Genomic DNA, 13,903 nt, shown 5'->3' with positions numbered 1-13,903 from the left:
AAAAAAGGTACCAAGCGATTTCTTTGGGTACATGAGGGGGAATCCCCTGAGACAGCTCAGAGTAAACAAAAAATAAGACAAGTGTTGAAACATTTTACTTATTTATTGTTTTAAATATCATCCTCCAATAATCGAACACTAAAGCTAAATGATTTCATATGTTTTGCTGGTTTCGCTAGATTTCAACTTCACCATCAAAAATTCATTAGTTTTAAGTTTTATGTTATGTATCTTTATCTATTGCATAGAAATACCGTTAGTTTCATGTTGTTGGGCTCAAATATTACTCCATGCGATTATGTTTAACAATGTTTGGGCTAAAAACTACATTTAACAAAAAGCACACGAGAATTCAGATCAACTTTGAAATGTGATTTTAAAAATTAGGCGCCATTAGATTAATTCACAAATCGATAGATATATATATATATGTATATAAAACAATATTTCAGTTCCGTGCTTTGGATGGGTTCGGAAGGTACACACACACACACACACCAACAAGAGTTCAAGGTCGCGACAGTTCACAAAAACAACAAGTACAGGTTCTGCGTATAAGAAGAAGCATTTTGACTTAATTCGATTTGATGTATTGACAAAATTATTTAAATTGATGCTTTGTTTTTTGGGTTCCACGACGGATAAACATATCGAGGTTGTGCTTATTTAATTACATAACTTAAAACGAATATGGCAAAAAAAACTAACGAAGTCTCTCTCTTGTGGCCATTTACAAACAAAAAAAAAAAAAAAAATTACTAAAAGTTGTAAGCAAACATTGAAAACTGCTCAGTTTTCCCGGCTAGCGTTGCGTGTGTGTATGCAGCAAAGGGAAAACAAACGAAGGAAAGCACCATCAGGCTGCAGCCCGGGCTCCATCTCTAGCGATTCAGCCAAAAGATGGTCTTCAGCACAAAGTAGGCCAGTCCCAGGCAATAGACAATCTTCTCGCGCTGCATTCGCTGCTCGTTATTGATCTCAATGTTGAGCACGCGCCGATTCAGTTTGGCCAGCTGACGACGCAGATACAGTATCTCCTCGTGCGGCGTCAATTCGCCCATGGGCGTGCCCTCGCGGTGGGCCAGCATCGAGGCATCCAAATTGTTCTGCTGCTGCTGCTGCTGCAGCTGCATCAGCTGGGAGCGTTTGCTGGCGCTGCCCGTTGTGAGCTGTGGACAAGAGACGGAGAAATGCTCGTTAGGATTGGGCTTAAGCATGGATAATGGCTGATCTTAACTTACGGTAAAGTTTTGACAAACCATCGTTTAAATAAAATATATAAATATAAAGTTGACGATAATTGTTTGCTATTCTCTAAAGTTTGACAAATCTATGAAAGATAATCACAACAGGTAAAATCAGCCTATTTTGGCTGTGTAATCCTGTTGCCAGGATGAATCAAGGCTTCACTTTTAAGAGTTTGCAATTGTAAATGCATTTGGCAAATCGACAGAGTTTGCTTACAAAACTTTGCAGTTTTGCGTGGTCGTGTTGAAAATGGATGAACTATTCTCAAAATTTCGGAAGGCATCGTAGTATTCCTGGCATTTTGAGCAGTTGGTCAAATTATTGTGCACATTTTTTTCTCAAAACAAGTTGGTAAACAAAATTTTTAAAGTACAGAGAACTGTTGGTCAGACATGTCACAGGCGCATTATTCCGACGAGGAGGACCTGCCCAAGCTGGAGTCCATAAGCAATGCTCTCAAGTGCGAGCAAACGGGTCACATTATGGAGGCGATACTGCTGTACGAGGAAAGCATCTTTAAGCTGAATCAGCTGTCCAACTCGGACCCCAAGAAGCAGCATTTGTGCGGCAAGTATCTGAAGCTGTACGAGGCGCGCGCCAAGCAGTTGCGGGATCAGGTCAGGGGTCATCTGCATGCCAGCAAAATGCTGGAGCATATTGTCATTGAGCGGGACGCACGTGGACGAAGCTATCAGCGTCTGCTCGGTGCTTATCTGAATGACAGTGTCAAGGAGGCGCACCTGAACGAGCCGCATCTCAGCGAGCAGCATCAGTTCAAGAACCTGCTCAACTTTTTCGAGGTGCTGGTCAAGAATTGTCGCTACCTGAAGTACATACGACTGACGACGCGGCCGGATCCGGCGCTGCCCAAGAATCAGCTGCACGTACTCCAGCAGATTCGCGCCGATCTGGCAACGGGCAACATTCACATGAACTTCCAGCTGGACGAAACGCTGCACGATCGCAAGATCGTGCTCAGTTCGGGTGTTGTCATCAAGATTGGACGCGGTTTGCACTACTTTGAGCCCACCGAGCACATGTACACGCTGGGCCTGTGCGACTACGACTTTCGCAAGTGCCTGGCCACCGAGGTCGACGTCTGGAAGTGTCGCGCCTTTTCCAAGCCACACAAGGAACCAACTGAGCGGCCCGCCTACAAACAGCCGCCCAAAGATCCTGAGAATCATGCTCAAGGCCTGGCCAACGTCTACTCAAGCGATTAATGTGCGCCATTTGGAAATTTGGTGGCACGCAAAATAGGGATAAAAAACATTTGGTTCAGATATTTATAAAACGAATTGTGGCATGAAATATACATACAAATATAGTCGAGGAAATCCGTCCAAGATTATTGCTGGGCTTATATGGCAGATGATATATATATATATTTAGTACGAGCATAATAAGAAGCCTAAATCTGATCTGATCTTGGTTCGGGCTGAGGCGTAATATTTGCTCTGAGCTGCACCTCAAGACGTAAATGCCAGACGATTCACTTGTCGCCAGCAGTTCATTAATCTTTAAACAATTAAAAAAAAAAAATGGTTGTGCGTGTGTGTGTGTGTAGGAGAGCTGTTGCCATTGAAGGCGCTCGGATTTCGTCATGGGGGCTGCATTAGCACATGCGCTGATAATGAAAGTGGACTCTGAAAGATTACGCTGCTCGAAATTGTATCGAGTGCGGCGTCACGAACTGAAATGTGACGTAACTGGGGATCAGAAATACCAGAATTGGAATCGGCTCGCGTCGTGGCGTTTAGTGGGCATGAAAAATCGATGGCTACATTGCGTGTGCTTACCTGCGAGTCCGATTCGACGGAGTTGGCATCGTTGCTGTTGTGAAAGCCCATGCGTATGTTGCCATTGGAGCGCACATATTGGGTGGCACGGGCATCTTCGTCGTCGTCGTCGTCGTACATGTCGCCATCCAGATTGTGACCATAGAGATTGCCATTGGGTTTGAGTGGTGAGCTTTCCTCGGATGCTGACGGAAAATGATGATCGGTGAGTGTGATGACGCGCGGCGGCGTTTGGACGCGCAGAAAGCCCATTGACGGATTCTTGGGTAATATGGAGTTCTCCAATTGGATTTCACGCGGCGCCGAGCGCGTCTCCAAATGCTGATTATGCCCCAGCACCACAATCCGATCTGGCACATTCATATCGATCTTGTCATGATAATTCCACGAACTGATCATCCCATTCTGATTCGACAGCAACAGATCCTCATCGGAGAACTCGCCCGTCGCCTTAATGCGCTTCGGCACGCGCATCTTGTCGTTAATCTCGTGCGCGAACTTCGCATCGTTGTACAAATCATCATCCAGTCCGTTGAACATGGGTGCGGGTGATTGCGGTGTGACCATAGCGCTCTGGCTTTAACTGCAACGTTGTTGATCCGGTGTCCACTTCGACACGTCGGGCTACAGGCGGCTGCAGGGGGTGTGGCTGCGGCGCTAGGCTGGGACACGGCCAGATGTTATGGGTGGCGTTGGGAGAGAGACGTTTTCATAACAGTTATAAATCACTGGTAATTTAAGTAGAGATTGCACAACATATTTGCTGTTTGTTGCGTCGAGGAACTTTTTGTTAATTTTGTGCTACTTACATTTTTAGAACTGACAGAAAAACTTCCGTATATTCCGTGTTAATTTTAAAGTTTTTTTTTTTTTTTTTTCCCTTTATGCTCGCTGCCTGCCTTTTGTTGTAGAATTATGTGTGTGCGAAAAGGCAGCAAAAGAATGTACTAAAAATGACCATAAACGCGCTTCAGCTGCATGTAGTACAGGGCTGTGCAGCAGTGCAATTAATAATGCAACTATTTAATTCATTGCTATTAGAACATTTATAGAGTAATAAAACGTAATATAATGATAACTATTTATAATTTCAATAACCTTTATAAGTTTCTCTATTTATTGGCTGCACTTTTATGCCTTCTAGGTTGGCAACTCTGCAACGCGCAGTCATTCACCACGAAACGCTGACATTAACACACGCACACATGTACATTCGCGAACGCGTTGCCGCGCTCATTTATAACAAAATTTCTGAAGCATTCGGACGAATCGGCGAGCGTCCTTTCTGAAAAGGCTGATATAAGCAATATTAATGTGACTAAATAGAAAAGAAGACGTACACAAATATTTATTCAATTCAAACTTAAACAAAAAACACATTCAACGCACATTGGCTGCGGTTTTATTGTAAGTGCATTACAGCCAGACAGCAGAATTTGCTGCAGTCGCCGTCGACTGCGCTGTCGACGTCGCCGGGTACAGTACGCGCCGTTTTTTGTGTGCCAGCTGAAAAGTGTTCTTGTTGTTGTTGTTGTTGCGGAAGAGGTAGCTAGTTTCTGGCGGGGCAGGGCGGGAAAGTGTAAACACAAATAGCTTGCAGCACGGCCATGTGTGTGTGTGTGCGAGTGTGTGTGTGTGTGTGTGTGCGAGTGTGTGTGTGTGTGCGGCGAAGACTATAAATAAAATATAGATCGCACTTTTAATAATATTGTATATTGTATATTATATAAATACATTTTGTGTATGTACTTACAGCACACACAGTAGAGGCCATTCACATAGAGCAACTACTGCAATGGATCGACGCTTAAGACGTCCGCGCCGCACAGAGGATTTCGCACCAGTTGCCGCCGCTGCAGCCGTGCCCGGCACACAGACTAGACGAGCCGGCCCCCCCGCCCAAACACAGGGCATTGCAGCGCGCACACGTGCCTCACCCTCGCGCAACAAGGTGCTGGTGCCGGAGCCAATCACAGTGGATCTAGCGCCGCGCACACGACGCTCCAGCAGACCGCGTTCCGCTGCCGGGCAGCCCACTGCAGCAGCAGGCTCCATCAAAGCTACAATAAAGTCCCCGACGCCCATCAAGGAAGTCAATGAGGTTGGTGCAGGTTCTTTTCTCTCTATACAACATCGACTGTTTTCTTAGCGCGCGCGCGTGTGTGTGTGTGTGTGTGTGTGTGTGTGTGCTAACTAACTGGTTTTCGGGCCGAGTCTATCAGCTTTGTTATCTCCTTTGGTTAATCAGTGTATTGAGAGCTTATCAGTCGTGTGCTACCTTAATGTGTGTTCCTTTACTTTTTTGTATAACAGTGAAAAGCATAAACAATAGAAGGTGAATCGAGTTCAGTGCAGAAATACACCAACTGTCACGCGCATAGATACACTATTATTTTTTTTCGATTGCCCTAAGAAAACGGTCTACATATGCATTCGCATATCTACATATGGACATGGACAAAGAGAGGTGGAGGGTATTCTAATTTTGTCATTGAATATGTTACGGCCAGAAGAAAACATCTGCGTGCCCAAAAAAGTATATTTATTCTTAATCAATATCAACAGCCAAGTTGATAAAGTCATTTACGTCTGCCGTCGCCCTCGTCTTAGTCTTAGTCTAAGCTTGAAAGCTATTCTTGCTTAAAACTTTTTGCTATATTCCTTATATTTAAGACAAATCTGGTCAAGTTCGGCATCTATAGAATCACTTTAGAATCAAGTTCTTTGGTTTATCTGCTTGCCCAGAACTGGCAACTCTCTAGCTACATTATGCTCCTTAGAACTTATTAAGATCGCCACGATTTATTGGGAACAATTTACTGTGCTCCATATATGTTTAAACATTTAACAATATCATATAACTCTAGCTGGAACAGATCGAGAAATGATCTGCAAAAATCAATTGTCTTTAAGAACTCTCTTTAGCAAACTCATCAATTACGAGCCTTGCTATCTCTCACATATCTGCAATACTCTCTATAAAAGAGCATTTGATATTCGTTATGTATGCACCTTCTGCCCATAAATATTCTTCATGAGGCTGATAAGCTGAGTATAGACTCAACTCAACCAAGTCTCTTCTGTATAAATGACTCGAACTCAAAAATAGATGTGTATTCCGTGTGCATATCATATGCAGCTCGAGTTTGTTGTTCCCTTTACACCTTTGCAGGGGGTATTACACTTTTGTCATGGAATATGTGACGCATAGAAGGAGACATTTCCAGATCCTTACGATTTGGCTCAAGTTGGTTGGCGGGCGGGTCTCGGGATGAGCTGAAAGCCTGATGCGCTTGAAACTGGTTATATTTAAATTTGAGCCTAATTTAAGTTATTAAAATAATTGAAAACTATTCAGGTACCATCGCCAGTGCGCAATTCGAGCAGCTTTCCGATTACATTGACTACAAACACATCGTCGCGTGCGCCCAACCAGGCGATGCTCACCTCCTCGGTGAACAGCCCGGACAGCCAACGAACGTACAGCAGCAGCACGACGACTACACAACGCATTGAGATCCGCACTGAGAGCGGCAGCGGAGCGGATGTGGACACGGATTCTATACGCAAACGTATTACAGATCGCCTGCGACGTTCTCTATCGAAGACCATCTCGAATGTGGCGGGTACGCCCACGGTTAATAGGGAGGATGCGGGCAGTCGCTACAGTCGGTCCGTTTCACGTTCTGTTTATGACGACGAGAAGAGCTCGAAGCGCAGCTACTCCACCGGCGAGGAGGATATAGATGAGGAGGACGAACAGCTGGAGGATGAGGAGCCATTCCGCAGTTTCAATGTCACGCGACACTCGACCACGCCACTGCTGGAGAGCAACGTCTGCCGGAAACTGCAGGTGCCACGCGAATTTGGCGGCTGGCCGGGCGCACTGCTGCTGCTAGTACTGATGCCCGGTCTGGTTTACTATCTCACCTGGAGCTGCACGGCCCGGAATGCGTGTCAATTGAAGCGCGCCAATTTCACGGTACTCCTCGACTGGCACTATCTGACACGTCAGGTGTTCCAAACGCATGTCGTTGGCGTCTTTACGGCCTATCAGTTTGTGGTGTTTCTGCTGGTGGCTCTGCTGCCAGGTCGACGGGTCCACCTGACGCGGGAAACCTACAAATTCAATGGCTTGGGCGTGTGCTTCACCCTGCTGATCGCCGGCGGCATTGTCGAGTATCTAAAGTATCCGATTGTGAGCTTTGTGCTGCGTCATTATTTGCGCTTCTGCATCTATGGACTGGTCAGCGCATTTGTGGCCGCCAGCTGGAGCTACTGGCGCGTGGACACCACCAAATACAATGTGCTGCGCCAGACGCTGGCCAATGACTATGGACGCAGCGGCAACTTTCTGGTGGACTTTGCTCTGGGACGTCAGCTCAATCCCAAATGGCTGGGACGCGTCGACTGGAAGCAATACTATTATCGCCTCTCGCTAGTCAGCACCTTGCTATATGCCGTCTGCTACATCTACCAGACGCTGCAGTGGCCCCATTGGCCACAAGCCCAGGAGGGCTACGTTTACTTGTTGCGTTATTACTGGAACAATCTTAACTACGATGCCGGCGCTTTGCTGGCGGCCAGCTCGCTGCTTATTTATGTGCTGGATGCGCTGCTCTTCGAGCATCATCTGAGCTGCTCCTTTGAGCTGCAGCACGAGGGCTACGGCTGCCTGCTGCTGTTGCGTTATGCGGCCACGCCCTATTTGCTTAGCTCGGTCAGCAAATACTTCTACGAGCAGCGTGTGCCCATTGGCAGCTGCCTGATGCCAGCTGGAGCGCTGTTGCTGCTGTTTGTGGGTCTGTGCATCAAGCGATACAGCTGCGCCTACAAGTACAAGTATCGCCTGAACTCACAGAATCCCATTTTCGCGAACATCGACACCATACACACCTACCAGGGCAGCCGGCTGCTGTTGAGCGGCCTGTGGGGACATTTGCGCCAGCCCAACTATTTGGGCGATATACTCGCCCTCTGTGCGCTGGGCGCGCCCATGTCCCTGCGGCCCGCCTGGCCGCCAGTGCTGTCGCTGCTGTTGTTGGTGCTCGTTCTGCTGCATCGCGCCACCCGCGCCAATGCACGCAATCAGGGTCGCTATCACTCGTCCTGGCACCGTTATTGCACCCAGGTGCGCTACTATATACTCCCCAAGATTTACTAATCTCGTGTCGCTCAATCGATTTTCATTTTTATTTGGCTCTGCCCACCGTTGACGAGTAAAATTTGCAAACTTTTTATTTTATTAGCTTTTAGTTACATTCGAATTTGCTTCTCTTTGTATATATATACATATATATATATATATATATATATATATCGTGTATTCCATTCACATTTGCTTGCTGCGCGTCGCAGTTCCATTTGCCCTTTCAATGATTTTAGTACAAACTTTTATTTAACTTCGTGACAAAAAGAAATCGTGAAAATTATATATACATATATTGCTAAGGCCTTATAATAAATCGCTATAGCCATAATAATTATATGCAACTTATATAATTAGACATTTTCTAAGACTTAGACTATATTATTTAACTCCTTTTTATGATACTTGTAGCTTATGCAAATTTTAAATCATTTACCATGTAAATATCGCAATTACTTTATTATAATAAACAAAATAATTTCGTTTCTTAAGAAAACGAAACGAAAAAAATATGATCTAGTTTTGCTATTTTTATGTTTTCGTATATTACCAACGGGTATACCCCGAGATATCTATATCTATATAGAATATTTGGTCAGACGATTTTCACTTGAATTTTGACCAAGAATAATGTTGCCAGATTAAGATGGCAAATTGATTTAGATGTCAAACTAAGCACAAAAAGCTAAACCTTATGCAAATCGGCTGTAATCGGAAAATATTAGCCGGTATTACAGAGTTTATCTAAAAGCAAAACCAGTCTTAAGATAAATTTGAAATATTAACGGTCAAACTGTTGCACATAAAAATACACTGCTTGTGCACTGCTTGCAGAACGTATTTAGAAAACGTTCTCAAAAGTTGCTTCTTCTTGTTGGCAGATGGCGTTCCAAGAGCATCCGTTGCATTTGAATTAACTTCGCTTCTCTGGCTTAAGTTATTAAATAATTCATTTTTCCCTTTGTTTGAATTTTAAATTTATTTTAAGCAATGCTATCTTTATTTGTTCGTTTTTGAATGTTATCTACAATAACCTATTACTAAGGAAATAATAGAAAACTTATTGTCAAATAACACAATTTCTAACTTAATTTAAGAAAACTTGAAATTCTGGGCTTACGCTGGCTCCCACGACATTTTTTGAGTTTATAATATCATAAATATGCCGTTAGTTAATTTAGTAAATAGGTTACACCTAATATCCTTTTGCCACAGAGCTTCTATAAGGTAGAAAGCGTAAGATCTATGAAAAAGTCCCAAGAAGGACTTCGCGGATTATCGAAAACTTAATATAATATTACGTTGCATTTTTAATATATATTATTATATATATTTGTGATCTCGTTAACGGTAGGCACCAGAGCTTTTCTCTTCTGTTTTTCTGAACAATTTTTCCTTTCAATAGACATCGATCTGAAAATTGGTTTGTCTGGGGTCTATCTCTGAGCTGACCGAAGATTAAGTTACCAAAATTATTGTGAATGTTCCTGTAAGGCGACGTACTCATAAAGTACCTGATTTTTGAGTTTTTGTATCAGTTTTAACTATTTACGGTATTGTCATTGTTAAGAAAGCGAACTTAAGACTGAGGCGGATTCTTTCCCAAATAATTGGATCTGCAATTGGAGCTCGCCAGAACGGAAAGTTCGCTGGGCAGCTCCGTGCTGCTCGCTGGGAACAATTTGCTAATGTTGACGCCGTTATTGTATAATTTTCGTTGAGTGGGCGTGGCACTGGGCGGAGGAGTGGGGTCTGTTGGAATTGGGGGCCGAGGGAAGTACAGTTTCATTATCAACGCCGACGGTCATTTGTAAAGCAAACCGCAAAACGGCGGCGCTGGCTGCGGTTTTCCTTTTACTATTTTTTTTTTTTCATATTTTTGACAGTTTCCGCGTCATTTTTCTATTGCATGCGAGCGGCGCTGTGGGAGAGGGGCAGGAGGAGGAGGGCGACGGCTTGGTTGACTGGGTCCAGGCATCGTCATTATTTTGGCATTATGTGCGGCGGCAGAGTTCGAGAATGTTGGGGCGACTCTCGCAAACATTCGTAAATGTCATTAACAGTTGTAACGGCTTTGGGGCACGCCTACTCCCTGGCTGGCTGTCGACAAGGTTAGCTGGGGGAGGGGGAGGTGGGTGGTGTTACTTTTTCCACAAAATTACTTCTTTTGTGGGGCGCTGACATTCATCATCATCAACATTTTGTGTGTTTACTGCGCCCGGTTGCCGTGTAAACGCCATGAAATATGCTACATAATATTTTATTTTTTGATTCAATTTTTGGTCACACAAATCCTGAGTACAGCTCCAGCAAGTGGCGTCTCTTAAAGCTGCAAGCACAAACATTGTTTTAATTACGCACAACAAGCGGCCAAAAGAAATAGACAAGTTTCTACACTTGACAAAAATAGGTGATCGATTCGAGCAAAAGTTGGGCGATTTGATTCCTGAAGCAGGACTTGCGATTCGATTCTTTTAAGGCGGAGTTCCCTGCAGCTCCAGAAGGAACAGAGAAAGCACAGACATTAGCACAATCCTTGAGCTAAATTGGATTGAAATTGTATTGGTCATAGTCAGATTTTGTGCAGTATAGTAAAGGCTGCGAATAATAATGGCTAGTGTTGGAAAACATCACAAAGGACTAGCTAGGCGCCTGCTAAATCGACGTGGAACTGGCGTTGATGTAGGATGATGTTTATTGAATTATTTTTTAAAATTATATTTAAAAAAATCAATCAATTTAACAAACTGTTCCATGCCAAACTTTTCCTATGACCAGCTCCTTTCTTCTTTTCAAACCAACCTAGAGGAAAAACCGTTTCTCATCGATGTTTCCACATTTTTCTATATCTTTATTTGATTTAATTCGAGTCCCGAACTTGAACTGGTTCGCTTGAAAATCAGTTTGCAGCCTGGTTAATTTCTCAAATTAATCGATAAATGCAAACTGTTATTTGGAAATTTAAAAAAACGTCAACTTTTTTAATTTCTGCCCCTAATATTGTTGTTAGTTTATCTAGTTTAGTTTGAAAGCCAAATTCTAAAATTTAACTAACTAATTCAATATGGAAAAAACTCTACAAGTAATTTCGATTCAGTTTTATCGATAACACATAATTGTAATAATTGTAGTTTCAAGCCATTTCTCTCAGTGTATGTGACCGGGCTCCGTTTGCTTTGGCGTCCAATTGGAAGTGCACAAAATGTTGCCGGTCCTTTTGTGTGTGTTTGTTTCTTGACCACAAAATTACAGTTAACAAATTTGCAGCAACATTTAGAAAACTTCCACTCCGACCGAAAAGTGCCAACTCGGCTTCAATCCTTGCCCCACCAACCACCACCCACCACCCACCACTCGGCTGGTCTGCACTTGAAGAGCTGTGCTGAACTCTTAATTGCAAAAGGTTCTTAAATTTCCAAATGGGAGTGCAGAAGCTTTAAGTTTGTTTAGATTAGACTGCTGAGCAGATGCTTTAATACTTAAGATTAAGTGTAAAAATAAAAAATAAAAAATAGTTTACATAAAATAAAATAAATAATTAGATTAACTCTTACGATTATAAGGAAGATGAGAAAGCAGGGCATCGACGATTTAATACACTTACTTACCGAAACTTTTGATAACACGAGAAATAGCTAATGTCGAGTCTGGTTAAGATATACTACTCCCCTCTCTCCTGCAGAGGGTGAAACTGGGAGGCGCTCGACGAATTTTGGCTAATAAAAAAATAATATAGCAAGATTTTATCTCAGTAAATATTTGTCAAACATAAAGACTTCAATATCTTTTCACTCTTGAAACATAAATTTTTCTGAATTTTTGATTTGCTAATTAGAATTCGAGTTGAAAATTCGAGTGCCTCTTGCATTTGGAATGTGAATGCAACTAGTTCGAGAATTCCTGTGTGCCTGAGCTGTTCGAGTTGCGGTTCGTGTTAAATGGCCTGCCCACTCGGCAGCAGATCTGGGCGAATTTATGGCCAACTTCTTGGCTGAGACTTCGTGTGGTTCGTTTAATGAGAATTTAGAGAAATCTACGCACGCATTAAATGCATTGTAAATCACGCCTTTTGTCAGCATCAGATAACGCCTGGCATAAATTTCGTTTTAATTGACTTAATGCTTGTACTTTTATCAAATAATTAATTACAGCTCTAAGTGTGGGCAATGCTCACTTGACTAACTGGCAAACTGACCAACTGACAGCGCGACAGTCGCATCAAGTTTTTCATTCAAACTGATTTACGCGACTTTAATAACTTTGCCAAGTAAATGCATATGTGAAGGGATACCGAGTGTGTGTGTGTGTGTGTGTGTGTGTGTTGACTGCTCGTCCAAGCTCGGGCGCCAGATTGGGTGCCACTCAAGCTGGCGGAGCGTCATAAGCACAAGTAGCAACAAATCAACCAGGCGACATCATGAGTTACTCAACAAACATGTTGACATTCTGTTTAGGGCTGGAAATTATCTCGCTGGAATGCAAGTTGCAAGTTTTGAATTGACTAACTTCATACTTTAACAAAAATTAAAAATAACAACAAAATTTAATTTTTCGAGTGACTCAAATGTGATATGAATTACATTACGAATTCTATTACTATTTTCGGTTCAGAGTTTCGTTTAGAACAAGGTTAAAATGGTCTTAAATAAATAAGTTAAGCTATCGTATGTTCATGTCAATGTTAACAGCAACATTTACGTTTTTCATGTTTTCCAACACTCAGCTCTTTTGCAACACTCAGCAAACGTGTTAACTGCTTGCCAAATTCAACTTGTCACCTTGTTAGCTTTGACAGCGTAAGATCAACTAACCTGAGTGAAGCAAGAGTAAGCTAAAACAGCTAATATTATATGTCTCTTATTGTTCTCAGCCCTGGCTGTTGATTCCATGCCAAAGAGGCAAGTTCCCGATTTCCTTCAACTTCTTGTTAACTGGTGTTAACTTGAACTACAATTTTTCCAATACCATATTATTTTCTCGCAGCCCTGGTCGCCCATTCAATGTCAACGATGCATGAACTGCTGTTGGCTGCAAGCCGTTCCCATTCTCCTTGCAATCCGTTCCAATATTTTCCAACACTCAACACGCGCTGCTCCCTGTGGACAGTTGTTGGAACTGGCGACAGGTCTGTGACTGGCTCTAAGCTACTCCATGGAGCTCGCCAGAGCTGGCGAGTCGTCGTTTGCGTGGGTGCCGCAAAGTCTGTTCAATCTTGTGAGGCTTTGCTCTGTTGCCTTGCAGCGGCAGCGCCGCTAATTGTTGAGTTTTCTATAAATTTTGCTGCCGTCGGTGGCAGTTGTAGCTGCATTTTGTTGCTGTTGTAAACGGCTGCATGTCAACTGCGAACAGCGAACAGCGAACAGAGATCGATATCAATATCGGGCCGCAGTTTATTTTGTCTGTTCGTTGGGCCAATAAAATTGCATTAAGTGTAATTAGCTGTGCAAGTGAGTTATTTATGTACCCGAAAGGCCCCGTGCAGTGCGACGCATTTTATTAAGCCCCTTCCCGCCGCATTGTGCAAGTTTTGATTGATTGATGGCCAGAGAGTGTGCTGGCCCCCGGAAAATTGAAAGTTGTTTTAGACCGTTATTGATATTAACTATTCTGAGTCTCGTTTTGGACAGCCGGTCTATAAATTCTCAATTTATGGACAATTTGTTTGTATTAATTTGCGGTTTCATATTTAAGAATACTTTTAAGAATA

At 43.1% G+C, this 13,903-nt stretch overlaps 3 protein-coding genes across 4 annotated transcripts; 2 read left to right on the top strand and 1 right to left on the bottom strand.

Annotated features, from left to right (window-relative positions):
* Positions 1-84: 84 nt before the first annotated feature.
* Positions 85-4,013, bottom strand: Tango11 (transport and golgi organization 11). 2 transcript variants are annotated; one of them, XM_015173909.3, is made up of 3 exons: positions 3,857-4,013; positions 3,048-3,709; positions 85-1,169 (listed from the first exon to the last, which is right to left on the bottom strand). In XM_015173909.3, the coding sequence occupies exons 2-3, from the start codon at positions 3,612-3,614 to the stop codon at positions 882-884; spliced, it is 855 nt and encodes a 284-aa protein (XP_015029395.1). In that variant the 5' UTR covers positions 3,615-3,709; positions 3,857-4,013; the 3' UTR covers positions 85-881. The 2 variants fall into 2 exon arrangements, with proteins under 2 accessions (XP_015029395.1, XP_032292852.1); XM_032436961.2 differs by lacking the exons at positions 3,048-3,709; positions 3,857-4,013 and adding an exon at positions 1,242-1,337.
* Positions 1,538-2,594, top strand: LOC6626880 (MIT domain-containing protein 1). The gene has a single exon (XM_002049681.4). The coding sequence runs from the start codon at positions 1,641-1,643 to the stop codon at positions 2,469-2,471; it is 831 nt and encodes a 276-aa protein (XP_002049717.1). The 5' UTR covers positions 1,538-1,640; the 3' UTR covers positions 2,472-2,594.
* Positions 4,014-4,279: 266 nt separating the features above from the next.
* LBR (lamin B receptor) lies at positions 4,280-12,310 on the top strand. The gene is made up of 3 exons (XM_002049682.4): positions 4,280-4,454; positions 4,803-5,148; positions 6,406-12,310. The coding sequence occupies exons 2-3, from the start codon at positions 4,843-4,845 to the stop codon at positions 8,209-8,211; spliced, it is 2,112 nt and encodes a 703-aa protein (XP_002049718.1). The 5' UTR covers positions 4,280-4,454; positions 4,803-4,842; the 3' UTR covers positions 8,212-12,310.
* The last annotated feature ends 1,593 nt before the right edge of the window (positions 12,311-13,903 follow it).

This window comes from Drosophila virilis, chromosome 5 (genome assembly GCF_030788295.1).
Source record: "Drosophila virilis strain 15010-1051.87 chromosome 5, Dvir_AGI_RSII-ME, whole genome shotgun sequence".
Classification (NCBI taxonomy): domain Eukaryota; kingdom Metazoa; phylum Arthropoda; class Insecta; order Diptera; family Drosophilidae; genus Drosophila; species Drosophila virilis.
This window is presented reverse-complemented; position numbering and strand designations above follow the sequence as displayed.

Bases quoted from the DNA above. Each gene is read 5' to 3' on its own strand.
- LOC6626880 (XM_002049681.4), top strand. From the start codon at position 1,641: ATGTCACAGGCGCATTATTCCGACGAGGAGGACCTGCCCAAGCTGGAG.
- LBR (XM_002049682.4), top strand. From the start codon at position 4,843: ATGGATCGACGCTTAAGACGTCCGCGCCGCACAGAGGATTTCGCACCA. The intron at 5,149-6,405 runs GTTGGTGCAGGT...AAAACTATTCAG, and splicing joins CCATCAAGGAAGTCAATGAG to GTACCATCGCCAGTGCGCAA.
- Tango11 (XM_015173909.3), bottom strand. From the start codon at position 3,614: ATGGTCACACCGCAATCACCCGCACCCATGTTCAACGGACTGGATGAT. The intron at 1,170-3,047 runs GTAAGCACACGC...TCTTGTCCACAG, and splicing joins CCGTCGAATCGGACTCGCAG to CTCACAACGGGCAGCGCCAG.